General features: G+C 38.5%; 1 protein-coding gene across 1 annotated transcript in view; it reads left to right on the forward strand.

Moving 5' to 3' along the window:
• Positions 1-1,153: 1,153 nt before the first annotated feature.
• The window catches only part of fam135b (family with sequence similarity 135 member B), a 55,412-nt gene continuing 35,505 nt past the window's right edge, over positions 1,154-21,060 (forward strand). The window contains exons 1-3 of the mRNA XM_023263746.3: positions 1,154-1,441; positions 10,156-10,252; positions 15,443-15,522. Coding sequence (XP_023119514.2) covers positions 10,176-10,252; positions 15,443-15,522 — 157 coding nt within the window. The 5' untranslated portion in view covers positions 1,154-1,441; positions 10,156-10,175. The remainder of the gene's footprint in view (positions 1,442-10,155; positions 10,253-15,442; positions 15,523-21,060) is intronic.

The following is a 21,060-nucleotide window of genomic DNA, read 5'->3' on the forward strand; positions in this document are numbered from 1 at the left end:
CTCACTTTCATGTTTTCTATTATAAATACTGTGGTCACTAGAAGACCCAGTCACAACTGAAGTCAAGTATTGAAACAGAAAACAATGGCCCACCTCATTAAATTTGAGTGTTGTGTCAACCTATCCATCAACCTTCATTTGTTTTTATTTTTTTGGCTTTTTTGCCTTTATTATAGTGCACAGTGGAGAGACTGACGGGAAATGTAGGAGAAGAGTGGTGGAAAGACATGCAGTAAATGGCCATGGGTCAGACTCAAACCATGGCTGCTGCATTGGGGACTATAGCCCCTTTTCATGGGTCACCCGCTACAGGGGTGCCCCAACCTTGGAGTTTTTGGCCTTATTTTTTGTTCTCAGTTAGATTAAAGTTATCTTCCTTGTGCAGAGTACAAGTACTCACACATATAGATACATATACATATAAGTATGTGTGTGTGTTGTGTTTGGGCACACCTTCTCATTCAATTGTTTTTGTTTATTTATACATTGTAGATTAATACTGAATACATCAAAACTATAAAAGAATACATATGGAATTATGTTGGAAACAAAAAAGTGTTAATCTTCAGTATAAATCTACAATGTAGAAAATAATACAAATAAATATAAAGCATGGAATGAGCAGGTGTGCAACTTTTGACTAGTAATAAAATTCAGTACAGTATATATTGGTGGGATGCATAATTTTGAATTATTCTATACCTTATGAAAGCTGTTCTTAAGGTCGCTATATAAATAAAGTTATTATAATTATTTTTTACTAACTCACCGAGGTTATTGCTTTTGTCGTCACTGTTGTTTGTCTGTGGTTGGTTGCAGCCCTAATTTATGCTGTGTTGCAGGATGGTGGGTTTAATTTTGCTACTGCTAAACCTTCCACGGTGTCCTGGTCACCTGCGCGTGCATTATTACTGCATTAAAGCTTTGTTTGCGTAACACTCCTTTGTTTCTTTGCTTGGTGATTTCCTAGCGCGCGCGGTTCACTTTTAGGGGGCAGGCTCTGACGTCAGACGCACACAATAGTGCAGCGGCGGCGGCGGCAGGACACACACACACACACACACACACACACACACACACACACACACACACACACACTGCTCACTATTAATATTCCCCTTATGAAACTGTCCACACTCTGTATGCATTGTGTTAAAGCGCGTCACACAGGCGAATTCCGCGACAAGACGCTGCCGCACTTTCCCAAATTGAAATCCCCGACAGGAGAGAGAGACATAGAGAGAGAGGAAGAGAGAGAGGGAGAGAGGGGGGGACTGCAGAACATACAGGGTCTGGATGAATAACCATGGCAACAGCAGCAGCAGCAGAGAAGCGATGATATAAACATTGCAAACCGCACATCCATCCGCAAACAGCAGTTTCACTCATTAAAGGCTGGAGCCGAACCCCTCTGCGGATATCACACCGCATCACTGCTAAGGTGAGCCCGTTTTATTCTACATGTGACACCCTCCTCCTGATTTAGCGGGATGCTTGTTGTCTGCATGTGTGCGGGGCATGAAGGGAATGGGATGCTGGTTGTCACACAATAGAGCAGGAGGAAGCTGCTACAGTTCGGTTAGAGGGCTGGGAGAGGATGATCTGAAGGGAAACATGGATGAAAGAGCTTTAATTCCTAGTTCATGTGTGTTTCCTCTGAGGGTCTTTGACTGTGGTCAACATATGACAGAAAGCACACTGATAAGTTACTATGAATCTATTCAAGCACTTTAAATCAACTACAGGATCATCTCCTTCAGATTGGTAAAGTGGCGCCTGTTTTTGGTGCAGTTCTGTCTCTTTGTGCTAAAAGTGGTTTGCTCGCCACTACAGCGTGTGCTGCTGTTTTATCAGTTTGATGCTGTAGTCTGAAATAGTCCTACATGCTGTCGGACACGAACAAAGCAGAGCTCCCAAGCTGTGTCTTTGTCACAGCCGGCTGCGAAATGATAAAAATAGACAGAAACAGCGAAACAAGGTTAAATATCTTGCAGTTAATAAGGCTGCTCATGATGTAATGTAGCAGGAGTTCAGGCACTCATGTGACCGCCTGTTGTAAACATTTCATTATAGAGCAGAAAACCACAATACCGTACAGTGAGTCATTACAAAGCAGTTAACCCAAATAAACGAAGTCGTTTAAATGCTCATGTTCATCGTTTTTGACCAGTTGTTGGACACACAGCGGCCAGCCCTTGGTTTGAATGCAAACAGTGATTTAGAGTTTTGAATACAAATGGTGAGTCTATTTATGATTGCATACAGCTCTCCAAATGTCACATCACACTTCTGAGGTAATAAACAGAGGGTTTTAGCTTTTTTTTCTGTTTGCAGAAAATCCCTTTCATCCTAAGAGAATCTCATTTGGAGATTGCAAGGATGCCGGTCACATCCTCTCAAAGTCATACTCTGACTCATAACTCAGGCCACGCCACCTCTCTCTCTTTTTCTCTGTTTTTTTTGCCTTTGCAGGGATTTGGCATTGGAATTTAACAACAAAGACTCAAACACAGCATCATGGAGGGTTTTAGCAAATGCTAGATTATGCCATCACATGTTTTGCTGGGGACTGCATAGTGGCTTGGTGGTTAGTAATGTTGCCTTGCAGCTAGTAGATCCCCGGTTTGAGTCCCGGCATGGGCCTGGGATCTTTCTGCATGGAGTTTGCATGTTCTCCCTGTGCATGTGTGGGTTTTCTCCGGGTACTCTGGCTTCTTCCCACAGTCCAAAAATATGCTGAGGTTAATTGATAATTCTAAATTATCAGTAGGTGTGAATGTGAGAGTGATTGTTTGTCTCTATATGTAGTCCTGTGATAGACTGGTGACCTGTCCAGGGTGTCCCCAGGGTGCCTTCACCCTAAGTCAGCTGGGATAGACTCCAACCCCCCACGACCCTGATGAGGATTAAGCAGTGTACAGATAATGGATGGATGGATGGGTGATTTGCTGGGCTGACTCGGTATAGCTTTTTATAGCAGGATAGCATTTTTTTAAAAAGTATAAACAGTGAAACTGAAGTATTGTTAACTTTGATTTGACAGATGTTAATATCCTTGCTTAGAAATGGTTCCGTAACCCCAGTGATTCTTTGCCACCTTTGCGTATATCCGGCGATAACCCTTTGTCCGTTATTGTGTGCTGTTGAGGGAGTTGGATGTAAACGAATGGAATAAAGCCTGAGATTAATTTCCGGCCCTTTGAGTCGTGCACACATACAGCAGCTTCCAGCTTTGGCAAACAATGACTCTGTGTGTTACAATGACACCTACGCCTGTGAAGACGGTAGAATCTGCTCATTCCACATTCAGACAATACAAACATGTTGCCTCTTCATCCTCCCCCAAATTGAGATCGAAGCTGTCAGTCAGTGTTCCCAGCTGAGCTGACACCAACAGCAGTGGCAGGGAGGAGAGGAGGGCAGCTGGAGGGCAGCCAGGAGCTTTAGTTTCTCCTGAAGGTGGCAAAATCAGTGGAGCTACAAACTCTAGACCTCCAAGAATGCTAGTGTGTGTGTGTGTGTTTGTGTTTGTGGCCTGCATTAAATAGTAATCAGACAGCAGATGGCTGTTTTGTAATGATTAGTGTTTAATGATTCACTGCAAGTAGAAAATCAGAAAGAGTTAGCTGCTAAAAGTGCAGAAGCAGCAAATCCGAAGCATTAGCTCGGCTACAGGTTGAGCAGATATGTGTGGGAGCTATAGAGCAGCGGATTGGTACGGAAAAGCCAGCAAGGCTCAAGTATATTGTAGCAAAATGATTTTTGCTCATCAAAAAGCGGGTTTTTGTTTTAGCACATATCACCAGAACCAAAACAGTTACTGCTGGTATGAAAGTGGAAAATATTGTTATACTCCGTAAGATTTCAGCTCAAACCGATGGTTGACAATATTAATACTACGTGTCCCACAATTCTTCTCCTCTCCTTGAGCAAATGCTTTGCCAGAAATACAGCAGAATATTAACTGTTTGCAGAGCAGCCAAACCAACTCACATAGCAGAAAAGCTCAGGCAGGTAATATAAATCCCCTACTAAGAATGGCAAGGCTGTTGCTGAAAAATGGAGTTTGAGGTAATGAAAATCTGAGGGATTCTAACTTGAGAAAGTATTAAATGTCTGCAATGATTGAAATCATTTTATTTCTGTTATTTGGTTCTATATTCTTCAAGATTTAAGTAAAACACAATCGTTTGAATTCAAAATTCAATTTCCCTTAAATTATTCAAAAATTACAGGAAATTTACAAAAAAAGTGAAGTAGTTTCCACTTTTTTTCCAATATCCAGGTAGAAACGCTGTTTTAAATTCTGCTGGTGAAATAGTGGATCCTGTGTAACAGCTGGCTTACTGGAATCAGCCAAAAAGAGAACAACGTTATCATATTCTTTATTTTATCCTTTTCTGTCATTAAATCAAATAAATAGTCCAAATCCAACAAATACTGTCTCATTAACAAGTCAGTTTTTGCAGACTCTTTCTAGATCTTTAGTAAGCCAGAATTAAGTGAAACGCACAGTTAATTTTCATCTCTTAATGGGATATGCTGACAGCATAAATTTAAGTGTAACACCACATTGCCCTTCAAAGGTCTTATACCGCAGTTCTGCGTTCGCTGATGTGTTTTTTCATCATCGTCCATGATCGTCTTGTCATCGTCAACAAAGGCAACACAATGTATCCTGCATAGATGAATGACAGCTGTATGCCTTTGAAGCTGTCAGTGGGGCTGCTTTGGTCTGTGCCTCGCTGATTTGATTAACTTATTGATGAATTTTCAGCAGAGCCTGGCGATCAGTGCATGTGTCTGTGGGCTCTTGTCATGTAATTTAGGTTGGAGGTTGTTTTGGTGGGACTGAAAGCATATTACAGTAAGTCCCCCAGTCAGAGAGCCTCCATTTAATCAAGTACACAATGTTCATTCTCCTCCTCGCTGCCGACCTAACACATAGCTGGCGAAGTGAGCTGCTCCGTCTTATGAATCTCTGAGCCAGCAGATAGCAGATAACTGGGACGTTCCCTCGCAGCACAGCACAGTGAATTAGAGAAGCAATGAAGCAGCTTCAGCTACATTTTAATCAGAGCTGAAAAACATACTCCAGTGTCTCACAGTCTTATGACCGGCTCATGATATCAGCAGCATGTCCACTGTCATAGGCAGCATGCCGAGTCAGCACAAAGAAGCTAAACAGCACTGTCATTTCTTGTCTCTTCAGGCATTTTTTAGCAGTAGCTGAGTGATGTACCACAGTAGAGAAGGTCTCTGTGTTTCTCTGGGTTGAGCTGCTTTGCTATTATGATCCTGTGCATTAACATGAATGCCTTATTGTTCTCCACCGGACCGCTGCTTTTGGCAGGCTCAAATTTGTATTTTACTTAAGGTTCTCCTGGCCTTTCTTTCTCAATACTTGGCAAGATCCTTCTAATCCATCTCATCATCTGTATCAAGTTGTCAGAGACGAGCGTCTCTCTTTGCCAACTGAGAAGACACCTTTGATTAACTCTATTTGCTCAAATAAAGTTCCAGAGGTAGGAAAGGACGGTGAGGAAGGATTTCTTGGGATCACAGGGGGTGACAAATCATATCTATAGATGTGTGTTTGCACTACTGTTCTGAAGTTTGCGGTCACCCAGGCAATTTCATGGTTTCCATGAAAACTCACACTTTTGTTCATGTGCTAACATAATTGTACAAGGGTTTTCTAATCATCAATTATCCTTTCAACACCATTAGCTAACACAATGTAGCATTAGAACACAGGAGTGATGGTTGCTGGAAATGTTCCTCTGTACCCCTATGGAGATATTCCATTAAAAATCAGCTATTTCCATTCAGAATAGTCATTTACCACATAAAAAATGTCTAGAATGTATTTCTGATTAATTTAATGTTATCCTCATTGAAAAAAAAAGGTTTTGATTCAAAAAATTCCTAAGTGACCCCAAGCTTGTGAACAGTGGTGTATCTTTTTTTAAGTTTTACCCAAAAAATCAACCACAAGTTCAATCAGTAACAGGAGACACAGTAAACACTGGGGATCATTTTTAGCCTGTCCAGGGTGTATCCTGTCTTTCACCCAATGTCAGCTGGGATCCAAACCCCCACAGGATAAAGCAGGTATAGAAAATGCATGGATGGATGAATTCTGACCCAAAATTGTTTGAATCTAATTCTTTACCTCAGGGAACTGCCTCCAACCAAAGAAATCAGTTGTGGTTGCAATACTAATCATTTTAAACAATTAACTAACCATTCCCTGAACAGCAGTGTGCATGGGTATATAGTAAAAAGGTATACTTGGTCATAAGTGTGAAAGTTTTAGGAATGAATTAAATGCATGTTTTTCTGCTCTAATGTAATCAAGCATGTCCAGCTATCTAGTTTATGACCGACAATAGTAATCCAACCCAGGAGCACATCAGTAACTAAGTACTTCTGGGTGATGTCAAAGAAAACCCTGTTTACTTATGTCCTTACTGTGTGGATTCTGGCTAAGTTTATTCTGACATTAATGGCTTGTCCTGCTGCTTATGGGATTTAACATTCCAGCATTTTTAGCGACATTATCCAACATAAAGGTGAAGTGTGTTGTTAAACATGAACAGATAAGCTAAGAACCTAAATAGCTATCACAGAACAAAACTAGAAAAGCACTCAGAGAGCGCAGTACTTTGCCAAGGCTACTCAGTTGTTGTATCATTTCTGACAGCTGAAACCTTTAAAAGAAATTGTGGATCCAGACTATAAGCTGCATCTCTTCCAAAATCTAATCAACTGGTCTTTGTGTCATTTCTGACCTTCCCTGAAAATTTCATCCAAATCTGTTAATCTGTTTTTGAGTAATGTTGCTAACAGACAGACAGACAGACAAACAGACCAATGCCCTTTATCACATAACCATAATTAAAGTTTATTGAATTGAATTACATTAGTGTTTATCGTACTTATTACACAACTAACTGTAGACTGCAATACAACAGCGTTGCTGTTTAATGTCTTCTAAGCTGACTAGTAACTGCTATTATAGCATATGGTATTAGCAGTCAGCATGTCATACTTTGTATGTAGCTTTCAAGTGCACGAGAAAGACTTGTCTTGTCAAATTCTCATTTCAAAATGACTCAGGTGAGAAAAAAAAGTCTGCAAATGACAAACCAATGTAGCTAACATGAGTTTAAATAGTTTGCTAGCTTTGACAATCTACCACCCACTACTGTCATTTCAAATCAGTTTGCTTACATTTTTTTGTATAGCACCAAATAACAACAATAGACATCTTAGGGAACTTCACATAGTAAGGTGAAAATGCTGCAAAATTATCTAATCGAGAAAAACACAACAAACGATTCCCGAGGCTATCTGACGGTAAACTGGAGAGATAAAGTTAGTGGAGAAAACAGGCAGAAAAGTGCTTCAGATGAAAAAAATGATTGTTTCTGGCTAAAAATTAGAACGGTGAACTTTTGTCTACCAATGACTGTGCTCACATGGACTTAGGAATCCAAGTTATGGTTGGGTTTTTGAACTATCACATTTTTGTGATGCACATGTAAACATCATTCCCCGGTTTCAGAAACCCTGACAAGATCCTATCATGATTTCGAGGAACCTGATTATGCTAACTGGATAGTGCAGCATGTATACATCTTATCATGGTTTCTGACTGCAGCTGACTGCTTGTCCTGGTGCTGCTTTAACAGAAGCACAAACCTAGTCATATTCCCTGCCAGTTTGTAGAATAAGATACTCTCATCTGTAACAGAACTGGTGCTCATAGGTTTCCTCTGGTCTCATGAACGGTTCAACTATGTCTTACAGTCTGTAAAAGGATGTTCTACTTATATTGAAATTTTCTCTCCACTCGGGGTCACTGAGCTCCATTCTGATGACCCCATCACGCCAGTCATGCTGTGGTATCTTAATCCACCTCTATCCTGTCCTATGCAGTGGTGGTGACAGTGAAAGCCTGATGCTGGTCAAAGTGGAGGACATGTTTAATATTTCCTCACTGTCTCGTCTTCCATTGCTGGCATTAATGTGGATAAACCAAATCTGCAGTGAGCTGTTGCCATATGTTAGTGCTAATGCTGCTATAAGCGTAAGTGGCCTCATTTTCAATAGCAACTGTCCACAGTTTAATTCAAGGTAAGGCTGACAGTTACAGCAATGTCAGATTAAGTTTCTGATTTGTCAAAAACACCTGTGAAAACACAAAGCAGTAATCAGTAACCACAAATGTATTATGTGTACAGGGGTATGAATAACCACATTTATCTGTGCACCACATAGATGCCATATTATTAATGTAATCCAAACTGCCACAAGCCTTATATAACTGGGATGCTTGTGCACATGTAAACCTGTCCCAGCTATCACTGGAAACTGCATACATGCTGAACAAAAAAGACAACAATTAAAAGAGCGGACCTGTGGCTGTAGTTAGTGGTTCATTTTGTGTTTTGGCTGCAGCAAAGACCTTCTGACTACACCCCTGTGTCTAAGCAGTGGCACAGTTAAATCAGCCTGTTTAGATGAATCTTCACTGGTTAAAGAAAGTGGACTGGAACAGTATTATGCTTTCAAGCCAGCTAAGCTGAGGCCTGGCTATAATACACAAGTTGCATTTCTGAAAGGTGCTTTACAGGAATGACTGGGTTTTTCTGTAATGACACTTTAGAGTGTGCATCTTTCTTTCAAGTGGTGACTGTTTGTGTCAGTTTTTACAACATTTACAAGAAGTCTAACCCAGTACCGCACACATGCAAGGATTATATTTCAAAGCATTCAGTGAGGGGTTATTTGATACGCTCTGCTATAAACAGCTCTCAGGGCACTTCCTCCACACACTGTATAGTATAAAGTCCATATCAATGATAATGTAAACAAGTAATTAAAGTTAGATGATTCATGCTGCAAGCTTTAGTTACTGTTAATACAAAACACTACAGTACAAGTGAACATGAAAAATGCTGATGGAAGGTTTATTTAGACAGTTGGTATGATGCATTCATTCACTTTTAGTATTTACCTGTATTTGAGCTGAAACAGAAACTACCATTCAAAAATTTGGGGTCACCCAGACAATTTCATATTTTCAATGAAAACTCACACTTTTATCCATGCGCTTACATAAGTGCACAAGGGTTTTCTAATCATCAATTAGCCTTTCAACACCATTAGCTAACACAATGTAGCATTAGAACACAGGAGTGATGGTTGCTGGAAATGTTCCTCTGTACCCCTATGGAGATATTCCATAAAAAATCTGCTGTTTCCAGCTGGAATAGTCATTTACCACATTAACGATGTCTGGACTGTATTTCTGATTAATGTTATCTTCATTGAAAAGAACTGCTTTTCTTTCAAAAACAAGGACATTTCTAAGTGACCCCAATCTTTTGAATGGTGGTGTAATTCTTAGTTTTTGAAAACAAAGGATCATGAAACCGCTCAGTCAGTGACAAATGGAAATTAAATTTGTGCTTCTGTATACATGTATGTACCTGTAAAACAGTGAGGTTCCCTGAGAAAGATTCAGTGTTTTGTGACCAAAACTGATTTCAGATGATTCACTCTAAACTCAGCTGTGCTAAAACACAGCACAGTGCAATTACTAATCACCCTGTCTTTCTGTCAGTATAGCATATGGAACACTTCCGTTTCATGTTTTCATGTCAAACATAAATTTGAGTTCTTTGTTGTCTGCCTGTTTCGGTACAAAAATGGATTTAAAAATATCAGGACTCTCTTAGACTTACCACTAAAATACAAAATGATGTCTTTAATCAATTAGGCTTTAATTAAAAACATGAAAAACACAATTGTGCATGAAAATTCTAGTTTAAAATTACAAAGAAGATAATATGTAATTGCTACATTTGCAGGTTGAGCTGACATTTACGGTAATAAAAGCTGAATTTAAATCAACTCACAGCATGTCTTATTAAGGCAGACACAGAGAACCTACAGCTGCACACATTAATGCTTTCACTTTGAAATTCCTTAGTCACATGTATGAGTCACCTCCTAAGCAGACTAACAGCAGGAGCTGGTTTAACAAGTGTCATCATTTGTCTTATTTTTCACTGCAAATTCTGAATTGTTTTGGCTTATTTGTGTGACATGTCATATTTACAGCACGTCTTCTCTTTTTGACAGGTGATGAGTGGGACTATATCATGTCTGAAGTACAGGGAACACTGGAGTTTTCTCTAGAGTTGCACAAGTTTCACAATGTGGATCTCTTTCAAAGGGGGTAAGCAATTTCTGTTTGTTATTTCCAAATGTACCTTACCTGAATAAAAAAAGACTGAACTGAATTTATAAGACACTCAATTAATGTAGTCAAGAGGAATGTAACAGACTGTAGAGAAAGCATTTTCCCTCCAACTATTGAGAACACTGGTACATGAAAATGTATGAAAAAAACTGGTGAAGCTAATGAATATGTGAGTCATCCTGGAATGATGAAAGTTTAATTGAATTTATTGGGTATTTGTAAAAGTCAACTACCTTTCCACCTCCTTCAATGCTGCTGAACAACGATTACACTGTAAATATGATTTGTTTCATCCAACAGGAGAAAAAGAATGTGTTGACTCTTTCGTCTGAGCTGAGTGTTGGCATGTGTGTACAACATCATGTGGTTCAGTAAAATGGCAGCACGTTAGGTTGACTGGACTCGTCGTTAATTTACATCAAAATGCAGTAACTATGTACTTAGTTGAGAATGGACCAGAACATTTTTAACCTTGATTTTACCAGATAAAGTGTACAAGTATGATTTTGACCATTTGTGTGTCAGAGGGACGGCTAGCTGGATGCTGGAAACTCATGATATAAATACAGCTAGAATTAGCTAAAGCCAAAAAACAAACAAATGAAAAAAAAAGCTTTTCTCACAAATTGTTGCTGTGTTGTTATATTTATTTAAAAACTACCACTGTTGATGAACTGAAATGTTGGTATTTTAGCTTGCTGTCTCCAGTAGCTAAAGCCAACTGTAACAGTTAAACTAAAGCTGCTAAGAGAAAACTAGCTTGCACAGTGTAGCTGCTAACTCTGCTTTTGACTCCACAGTTGAGTTCCTACGATTTGGGGAAGCTGCGTGGAACAATTAGAATTTACTTTAAAATTTTTTTTAAATTATATAAACACCTAGAAAAACAAAAGCATATCAATCAATTAATCAATCAATCAATCAATCAATCAATCAATCAATCAATCAATCAATCAATCAATCAATCAATCAATCAATCAATCAATCAATCAATCAATCAAATTTTATAATAATAATAGCCCAAGGGTGACCAAAGTGCTTCACAGTAAAAAAAAAGGAACTCAAAAGCAATACAGTAACATCAGACAGGACAAAAAGTCACACTCACACCTGCGGGCAATCAGAATAATCAATTAATCTCAGCATATTTTTGGACTGGAAACCAGTGTGTGTGTGTGTGTGTGTGTGTGTGTGCGTGTGCATATATATCTATATATATCTATCTATCTGTCTATCTCTCTCTCTCTCTCTCTCTCTCTCTCTCTCTCTCTCTCTCTCTCTCTCTCTCTCTCTCTCTATATATATATATATATATATATATATATATATATATATATATATATATAATAGATAACTAAACACACACAGAGCTAAAGCTAAATATCCCCACAGATTTTCCCTAGGTATTATCTCTAATTGAGAACTATCACTGTTGATGAACTGAGATTTTTCTATTGCAGTTTGATGGCTTACACATTCTAGTAGGTAAATCAAGCCATGATGGAGAAAAATAGCAGTTACAGTGAAGCTGCTATAATTAGCTTGTAGCGGCTAGCTCTGCTTTTGACTCTATGGTGGAGTTCTTGCTGTTTGTTAAATCATATTTAAATATGATGCAAATGAATTCAATGTATTGATTTTAATATAAACATCAAAAACATGCCAACAGACACCTTGCAAAACAGAGGCATTTATTTTATTTAAACCAAAAACATATATGCTGGTTAAAATGCATAGAAAGCTAAAGAAAAACTCCCCCTCACAACAACGTTGAAAGTATACCTTCTTTTTATAGCTTCCATATGGCAATTCTTTTTGAAGGTTGAAATGATAAGCACAAAAAGGCAAAAAAATTGAGATTTGCACTTGTGAGGCAACATACAAACATATACTGTAAATTAAAACACAAGAAACAAAACATTGAAATAAAAACTGGTTTATTGTCTATACTGATAAGGAGATCAGTAAGACCTGTTAATGAAAGAGCTAATGACAACATTTTATATTAGGATTTTCTGTGATATTCTAGAACATATAAAAGGTCCTGTTCATCCTGTGGTGACGCGTCTGCAGGAAGATTAAAACCTCTCATCTGGCTGGCTGAAACGCCAGCTTTATCAAAATGATTTTCCCTCTCCAAATGGGATGGACTAAAGCTTTATCTTGGTAATCCCTTCAGCTGAGTGCACTAATATGTTTGTTTTTACCATTTGCCATGTTGCTTCAGATAGCAGCAGAGATCTGATGTGACCACTAAACTGAATTGGATCCCAGTGTACTGATGAAGCACTGTGGAATAAGAATGCTCTAGTTTCCAAGATCTATGCATCTCGCCACTCTGAAATGTAATTGCTGAAATCAATAGTAATTCCCGTAGTGGGCCAATGGGCCACACAGCTGTACACTTAAGGGCCTGGCTGTACCATGATTGCTTTAAAAATACAGATTTAATCAGCATTTGAGCTGTAAAGAAGGCAATAAGCACAGAATGTTTAGTTTTCACTGAAGGAGGCACAGTCCAAGATTGCTACAAATACTCAAATTAGGAACCCAGCTGCATTTTCTCATTCAGTCCTGCGTAAATGTGCAAACAAAATGCAAATTGATTCCACTGTCCTATATGCTATTCAGATGCGTGCCTTATGGCCTGTTGTACCAAATGGTTACAGTAAAAAATAATGATGCTGATTAAAATCTGAATACTGGGCACACACATCTATAAATCTCTGTCAACTCTCTCTCTCTACCAGTTAGTGTCCACTGAGTTGACTTTTTCCATTCCATAAACATCACTTTTTTATTCTGTGCTCTTCTCTGTCAAGCCTCCATTTTTACTAGCGCCGGCACTAACACATTGATGTGTCGATTGTGTTCACAGCCACGCTTTGGTCTGTCAGACTGCCAATGTCTCCCCGGAGGGCCGAGATGTGCTCTTACAGAAAGCCTGGCTGACTTGAGCTGTGAAAGTGACCTATAATCTGGAATATCATCCAAATAATCTGTCTTCTATTTAAAACCAATGAAATCATCATCTTAATTCAAATCTTTGCCAATATTCTAGCACCCACTCATCTGATACCACTCCAGTATACTTTACAGTCTCTGAGTAGAGACACATTATTATGTCTTTTACATTATTAATAACCATTTGCCCGTTATTCTTTAATAATTTAGCGACATTTGTACCATTCATGGCTGATTTTGTTTAACATGATTGTTAACTTTTCGTCCAAGTCATGAAAGGCCCGTTTGTCTGTCTTGCCACTGCTAATACAGACCGTCCCATATTCCATTTGGACATTATTACCACCATTAGTCAGCTTGAAGTTAGGTCAGACAAAGGATGGAAAAAAGTAATACCACCATGGGAGGCTTTTTTTTTAATGTCATGTCAACGGTCCACAGGATTAACTTTACAGATAACTGTAATTGAATAGTGACTCAGCAAAATTCCCATCAAAGATTTCTGTAGGTACATTTTGGCTACTAAGAATTGTCCTCTGAGTTGTATTAAAAAAAAAACTAATTCAAATATCCACAGTTTAATTATACGTGTGATCTCAAGTCAATTGTGGATGTCTGAAACAGGAATTATGGCTAGTCAAACATTTAAGTTATCATTAGAATTGACCTTAATGGAAATTTTGACTAATCATAATGTCATTGCTGATACCATAAATTGTAGTGACCAGTCAGGAACACGTTAGGGATATCTGTAATATGAAAACTGTCAGTTTAATGGCAACTGGTTTCAACATTTACTTGAATTTCACTATCTGGAATTAAAACCACAGATACCAGCAGCATCATTTTGACTCATCATGATTACACTGTGACTAGTCACAATTTTTAATACAATATATCTATTGCATCATTCACTCATTGGAGAAGCAAACTACTTGCCGTAGCTTGTGACACAACTACAAATGTTTGCATTGTCATTTCGCTGATTCCAAACTCTAATTTAAGATAACTGTAACTGTAATTTGATGAGGTGAATTCCAGTTTGAGATATCTACAATGTCATTCTGACTATTACAGATTTAATGGAGGGTATCTAAAATTCACAATGCAGAATTCTTAAACTGAGAAGAATTAACTAGTCTGAATTGAACGACAGAAATGTATGGATTTGATATAAATGAAAAAGCCTACCATAAAACCGGAACCCCAAATATAGTGGCTTATAATATTAATATTATAGTTGTATTTGAGGTTAATTGTTAATTGTTTTCACATTTATATACTACACACAACACACCAACCACATATTTGGTGTAAGTACACTACTGTTCAAAAGTTTGGGGTCACTTAGAAATGTCCTCTTTTTTTTAAAAAGAAAAGCAGTTTTTTTCAATGAAGATAACATTAAGTCAATCAGAAATACAGTCTAGACATTGTTAATGTGGTAAATGACTATTTGGAAACAGCTGATTTGTAATGGAATATCTACATAGGGGTACAGAGCAACATTTCCAACAACCATCACTCCTGTGTTCTAATGCTACATTGTGTTAGTTAATGGTGTTGAAAAGCTAATTGATGATTAGAAAACTCTTGTGCAATTGCATTAGCACATGAATAAAAGTGTCTTGGAAAACATGAAGGTGTCTGGGTGACCCCAAACTTTTGAGTGGTACTGTAGATCTATATCACATTTTGTATATGGTTAGAGCTATTAGAGTAGCCACAAAAATTTCAAGTCATGAAACAGTTGTTTGCATAGTCCTGTCTGTTTCTGTACTGACACAGTATACACCACTATAAAAGTGGTAGAAACAAGTGACTTTTGAAATATACTGAGGAATATTGCTTCCCATATTGATGCGATGTTGCATTTTGCTGAATTTAAGCTAACACATCACTCATTTGGTAATGGTGAAGTCTACTTGAAGAATGCACTTAAGAACTAATCATTTTAAACATAACATTCACATTAGTGTGAAATATAAAAAAACACACAAGAAAATCTCGTGTCACTTGTGGTCATCAGTGACCACATTGCAAAAGCTCTCATTTTCTTTTGCCGTGGAATCAAGCACAGCAGGATGATGGACAGCGACACACACATTTTACTTTTCCCTTTCGTTTTTTGTTGATACCTTGTAGTTATTTAGAGTATGTGCAGGTTGAAGTGTGACTTGTTATTTGTTTCCACCAACTCAGGTTCTATCAGATACGAGCAGGGTTGAAGGTCTCGCCTCGAGTGCCCCACAGGCTGATAGCAACAACACAAGAAAACACAGGTAAGAGGATCTTTACATGTCTATACACACTCACACCTACAATATTTTTAGACCTCACATACACTTGGCCAATCTGACAACACTATCCTCCTCCTTGCTCATGTGTGGATAAGCTCCTAATTTGCTATGTTGGTTTTTAGTAATCTGTTTTTGCACTTTTGCTGGATGAATATGAGGGCTGATATATTTACAGTTTTGAATCATGTGTGGAGGCTGAGGATTTTAGGTTTTACTGGCAGCAACTTAAAGTATATTTAATCATAGAAGGATTATGTGACAATGGGCCCCTGGACACAGACATGTAAAATGCTCCCACACCTAGCAGAAGACTGCCAGAACAAAGAAACACAGAGCTGCTGCACAACAAAGTAGCCTTTGTGATTTTTTTTTATGTGCATTACAGTTGGTTTGTGGCTCTTTCTGGTCATTCTGCAGAATGTTGTGGTCATTTTCTTTCACTATGTAGTTGTATGGCATTGCTTTGGAGTCAGTCTGCAGATCACTGTGTGTCTCTTTGTGCTTATGTTGTGTAAGCTCATGGTTGGTGGTTTTGGTTTCGCATGTGGTCATTTTTCGGTCATTTTTTGTCTCTCTGTAGTTGTTTGACTTCACTTTATAGTCATTTGACATCATTACAGTCATACCGTCCCCCTTTGTGGTTACTTTTCCCCTCATTGTGTGTGTGTTTTTTTCCTTTTAGATAATTTCGTGGGTCTGTGGTTGTCTTGGCATCTCTTTGTTGTAATTTCATGCATTCTCTGATTGTTTTTTGTCCCTGTGATATTTTGCATTTCTTTGCAGTTATCAATTTCGTGTGATTATTTGGTGTTTCTTGGTGTTGAGTTTTTGTGTCTGTCTTTCAGCATCTCTGTGCAATTATGCTATATTTCTATCGTTGTACTGCATATGGTTGTATTGTACCTCTGTGATTTTTTTGTGTCTCTTTGTTGTCATGTTGCATCTCTTTGTTGGTTATTGTGGATGTCAGTGATGTTCTTTACATCTCTTTGCAGTCATGCTGTGTTTCTCTGTAGTAATTTTTATTGCTTTCTAACTTTTTTTTTATATCCCTATGATTTTTGCATCTTGGCAGTTTCTTATTGCATTTCTTGGTGGTATCTTTGTGTGTCTTGATCGAGATGTTTGTCTCTCTGTTATGCATAATTATTGCAGTTGTTTGACTTTCCACCAAGAAATGTCCAGTCACTTGAGACAGAAGTTCCAACTAAGGAACCCACTGACCCCACTGGACTCAGAGTCTGTGCCCAGTGGGCCTGTTTAGTGATCCGTCCATGTATTTACTAAAGTACGTGTAATGAAGACAAACTGTTGCACATGAACTACAGTGACTTAACATCGGTTTTTGACATTTTTACATCTGACCAGATAAAATCCTAAAATTTCTAGACTGTTTTTTTAAGTCAATGATCAAATTATGACTTTAGCTTCACTTTTGATGTTTGAGTCTCACCTACAGTGATCCAGGAGGTTAGGGGTAACTGAGTGTGTGAAAATCTCACTTGACAGAGGGAGTGACCTCATGACCACACGTTTTGTATCTGTATTACACACATTGTGTTGGACGTGGCTGCTTTTGAAGTCTGTGTAAAAAAAACTAACCTTTCACAGGAGTTTGTGTTAAAGTGTATGGTGGTGTAGTGAGGACTCTTAGCCTTGACCTTTCCTGGAATAAATGAAGATAATTCCACAGTATCGTGAATGTGGGAATATGAACATTTTGTACAGTGTTCTCTAGATGTGTTTTCATTTCTGCATGTCTTGGCTGTATTTTTGACATCTGCCAGCAGCGTCAATTAGAGACGTGACTAAGGTTTTCCTTAGAACAGAACAATCCACAGAGGTAAACAAAGCAGCCATGTATTCTGCATTTGCCTATTGGGGTGTGGTGGATTTACGTCAGAATGCACTTGAATCTCTCATTGTAGCTGTGGATTCAAGCCAAAGAATAACAAAACCTATGCACAATAAGTGATGCTGCCATTGTGCCAGCTTTCTGGGGTCTGTATCAGAGAATGAGAGTGGTGTCTGGGAATTTTATAACTCTGCCTTGTCTCCAAAGATTTAGGACATTTGGCTGTCTTTGGGTTGAACACTGACTCACTCCTCCTGCAAAAAATGTTGCAGCTCTAATATTTTTCAAACTCACATTTGAAACAAGACAACTTCAGTTTCTTGAAAGCTATATCTATTTCTTGATGATAAGTGCACAAATAAAACTGTATTGGAATTCCAGTGGAGGCATTTACTCTTGTCATAATGAGGGATTTAAGACAGAACAGGATGTTTTTTTGCAGCGCAATAAAAGAGCCAATCTGAAATGTCTAAGTTCACAGAAAACTATATTAATTTGTAGCTTTCTAAAAATTATCTCTTGCAGTGCTTAAGTCTTCCTATCAGTGGTTTCTTCTTAATCAAATATAATCCAGATAACCAACAACAACACATACAAACTGGAATGAAAACATTACTTTCCTTCATGCTCTGTGCTCTTTACATGCTTTTAATTCCTAAAAACAATTACTTGCAGATAGTTAGGATCATAAAAAAATCCCCACATCTTGTCCTCTTTTGTGTTCGTGCATTGTGACAGAGCGTTTCTGGACCTAACCAAGCATCAAAATCTGGATCTCTGGCATTGCAGAAAGCCGTTTCACTGGCAATACTGATTCTCAGTAATAACGGATATTTTTAGCTTGTCATGACTGGAGCACCATGTGTGTGTCTGTGTGTGTGTGTGTGTCTGTGTGTGTGTGTGTGTGTGTGTGTGTGTGTGTGTGTGTGTGTGTGTGTGTGTGTGTGTGTGTGTGTATTAGCTGTACTTGTGAGCACCAGTGCCTGACAGTGTGGCTCACTGTTCCTGTGAGGATATTAAGGACTGTGAGGGAATTTTAGTCCTCTCTGTTTGGTTACTGGTAGTTTTAAGAACAGGATTTTAGTTTTAGGCATGTAGATCCTACTGCTGTCAGTGGAAAGGTTCTCACAGCTATCTAGCTTTAGTATGTTTGACGTGTGTGTGTGTGATTTTGAAGGCAACCTGTGTGTTTTCACTGTGACAGAAATACAGCAGAGAACACCATTTCCAAGCTTGAAAAATCTTAAATAGCAAAAAATATAATTAGAATCGAATAGAAATGATAAGAATATTAATTAAGTATCCTATTTATAGGTTTCTAAATTCCAGAGGAGCCGGGTTACATAATGTCAGGTGATGAAATGGAGGTAGATCATAGGTCATGAGGAGGCTTAAGCAAAAAACACAGTTTGTTATTTTACATCCTCTATGTTTAAATACAGACAAATTTGCTTCAGTTAACACAACACACTTAGTTCATTTTTGAGGGATTTTAGGTCATTTTCAGAATTATCCTGCCTGCAATTTATCCTCTAAATCCTGCTAGAGTAATTTTACATTTCGTGAAGTGCCCTTTATGAGACTGAGATGAGAAGATCTCACGTGAAACACAAGTTAAATTAGCCATTATCAGTATTCTTACAATACCAACAAGAAAAGCACTCATCGCAGCGGTGGATTTGTAGTAGGATCGCATCATGTGACCGTCAGCAGGCAGCTGACCTAGTGTTCACTTGTTGTCATAGTTACAGTGATGCTGTGCCGCTATCTCGCAATGATACAGAAATCCTTAACAAATCCATAGATCCAGACTGTAATCCACATTACTGCCAAAATCTAATCAGTTGGTCCTTGTGCCATTTCTGACTTTCCCTGAAAATTTCATCCAAATCCGTTACACCGTTTTTGAGTAATGACAGACAGAAAAACGTATGCCGATCGTCACATAACACTGCCGCGTTCCTTGGAGGAGTAATTAATCACATGTCTAAATAAGACATTAGACATTAGTTTAATGCATACATACAATAAAAGACTGAAAACTATTAGCTTGTTTTTTTTTCAGGATGCTAGCTAAAACTCTTACTTGGTGAACAATATGTATGCTAACCAACTGTATGTTATCTTAAAATAGAACTAGAGATGCTGCCAAAACGGTTGTTTATCATGAAAGATTGATTAATACATACAGTTACTACCCCTAAAACCACAGATTGTCTTTCTTGGGAATATCTCTCCATCTACAGGGTAAAAAATATATCCGAACAAATCAGTTTTCCTTGCAGATTTTTTGACATTACATAGAGCAAAGCTTACTGTTTCCTCTTGCTTTTTCAGCTCAGCTGCACACAAGAGTCAACTTGCTCTTGTAGTTTCACACACTGAGAGAAACTAAATGATACACCCCTCTATAAATGTCTACCTATTCCATAATCCCGCAATAACTCTCTTGTAGGGACTTTAGCAAAGCAGAATAAAGTGAGAGCTCAGTGTTGATATATTCTCACCTTTTAAGTGACGAGTTGGTTAGCAAGCAGTATACTATTAGCACATCCAGCTGCAATGGAAAACATTCTAATTCATTTGGAGACATGTTATGTTTTATATATTCTACATATATTTACTCTCTTTCATCTTTTTCTTCTATTGTTGGTCTCTATCAAGTCCTGAGCTAAGTGCTGTGTCTGCTGTTTGGTGCTGAACAGGTTATGTGCAGTGGGTTTTTGAAGTTTTTTTTTTTACAGTTTTTTTTCTACAAACAGTCGAAAAGGACCATGAGGTCAGAACCAAAACAGTGAAGCTGCGTATCAGACAGCTAAACAATGAGCTGAAAATTAATATCATGCTTCGTGAGGCTGAGGGGAGCTGCAAATTAATGAGATAACTCTTTCTGTCACATTGTTATTGTGAAAAATATCAACTGTAGCCTCTTTAAAAATGCACACGTCAACCTGAGTAAATGCTTTCAAACACTGTACATCTAATCCACTGGCTGCAATCCGCTGTTTCACCAGGGACTAGCAGATGTAGCCTATAAGGAACACTGCAGCAGGGTGCATTACTGTGAGGATCATATACATATTGTAATTGGACGGCTGAAGCCCTCCCTTCCTTCTGCAGCTCCTTCCACAAGGTCATGCATTAAGCCTGCACACCTCACAGACTGAGTCCTCGGCATCAATGCACCAGCCGGTGCTCCGGCCAGTGAAGGAAAATACATTCATCATACACAGACCCAGGAAATAATCCCTTGCTGTGTTCTCTTTGAAAGTGTATGCTTGACATTTCAATTGTCTGTGCCCTTCAGAAAAAAAAAGAATTACGTGTGAGGGATCGTGCCACACACTCGACTGAAGCATTTAATGACTGTGATTCATGCCCATTAACATGGGGATTTTCAAGCCACAATGTTAACTGGGAGAACTGGATTGCAGTTTACGGTGTCTCCTACTGCACAGACTAAGATGCTCTCTCATATTAGTATCATAAAGAGCAATTCTGCTTTGAGAGTTTTGTGTGTTTTACTGATAGGCGGTGACCAGCACACACAGCAGACGTAGAGCACCAGAAGCTGTAAGCAGATTATTTTCCAGCACAGAATCGCTGTGGCTAAAGCTTAGGGGCATTTCAGCAGGTTTTAATATGCAGGATGTGATAACACCCCA

The sequence above is a fragment of the Amphiprion ocellaris genome, chromosome 15 (assembly GCF_022539595.1).
Source record: "Amphiprion ocellaris isolate individual 3 ecotype Okinawa chromosome 15, ASM2253959v1, whole genome shotgun sequence".
Taxonomy (NCBI): domain Eukaryota; kingdom Metazoa; phylum Chordata; class Actinopteri; family Pomacentridae; genus Amphiprion; species Amphiprion ocellaris.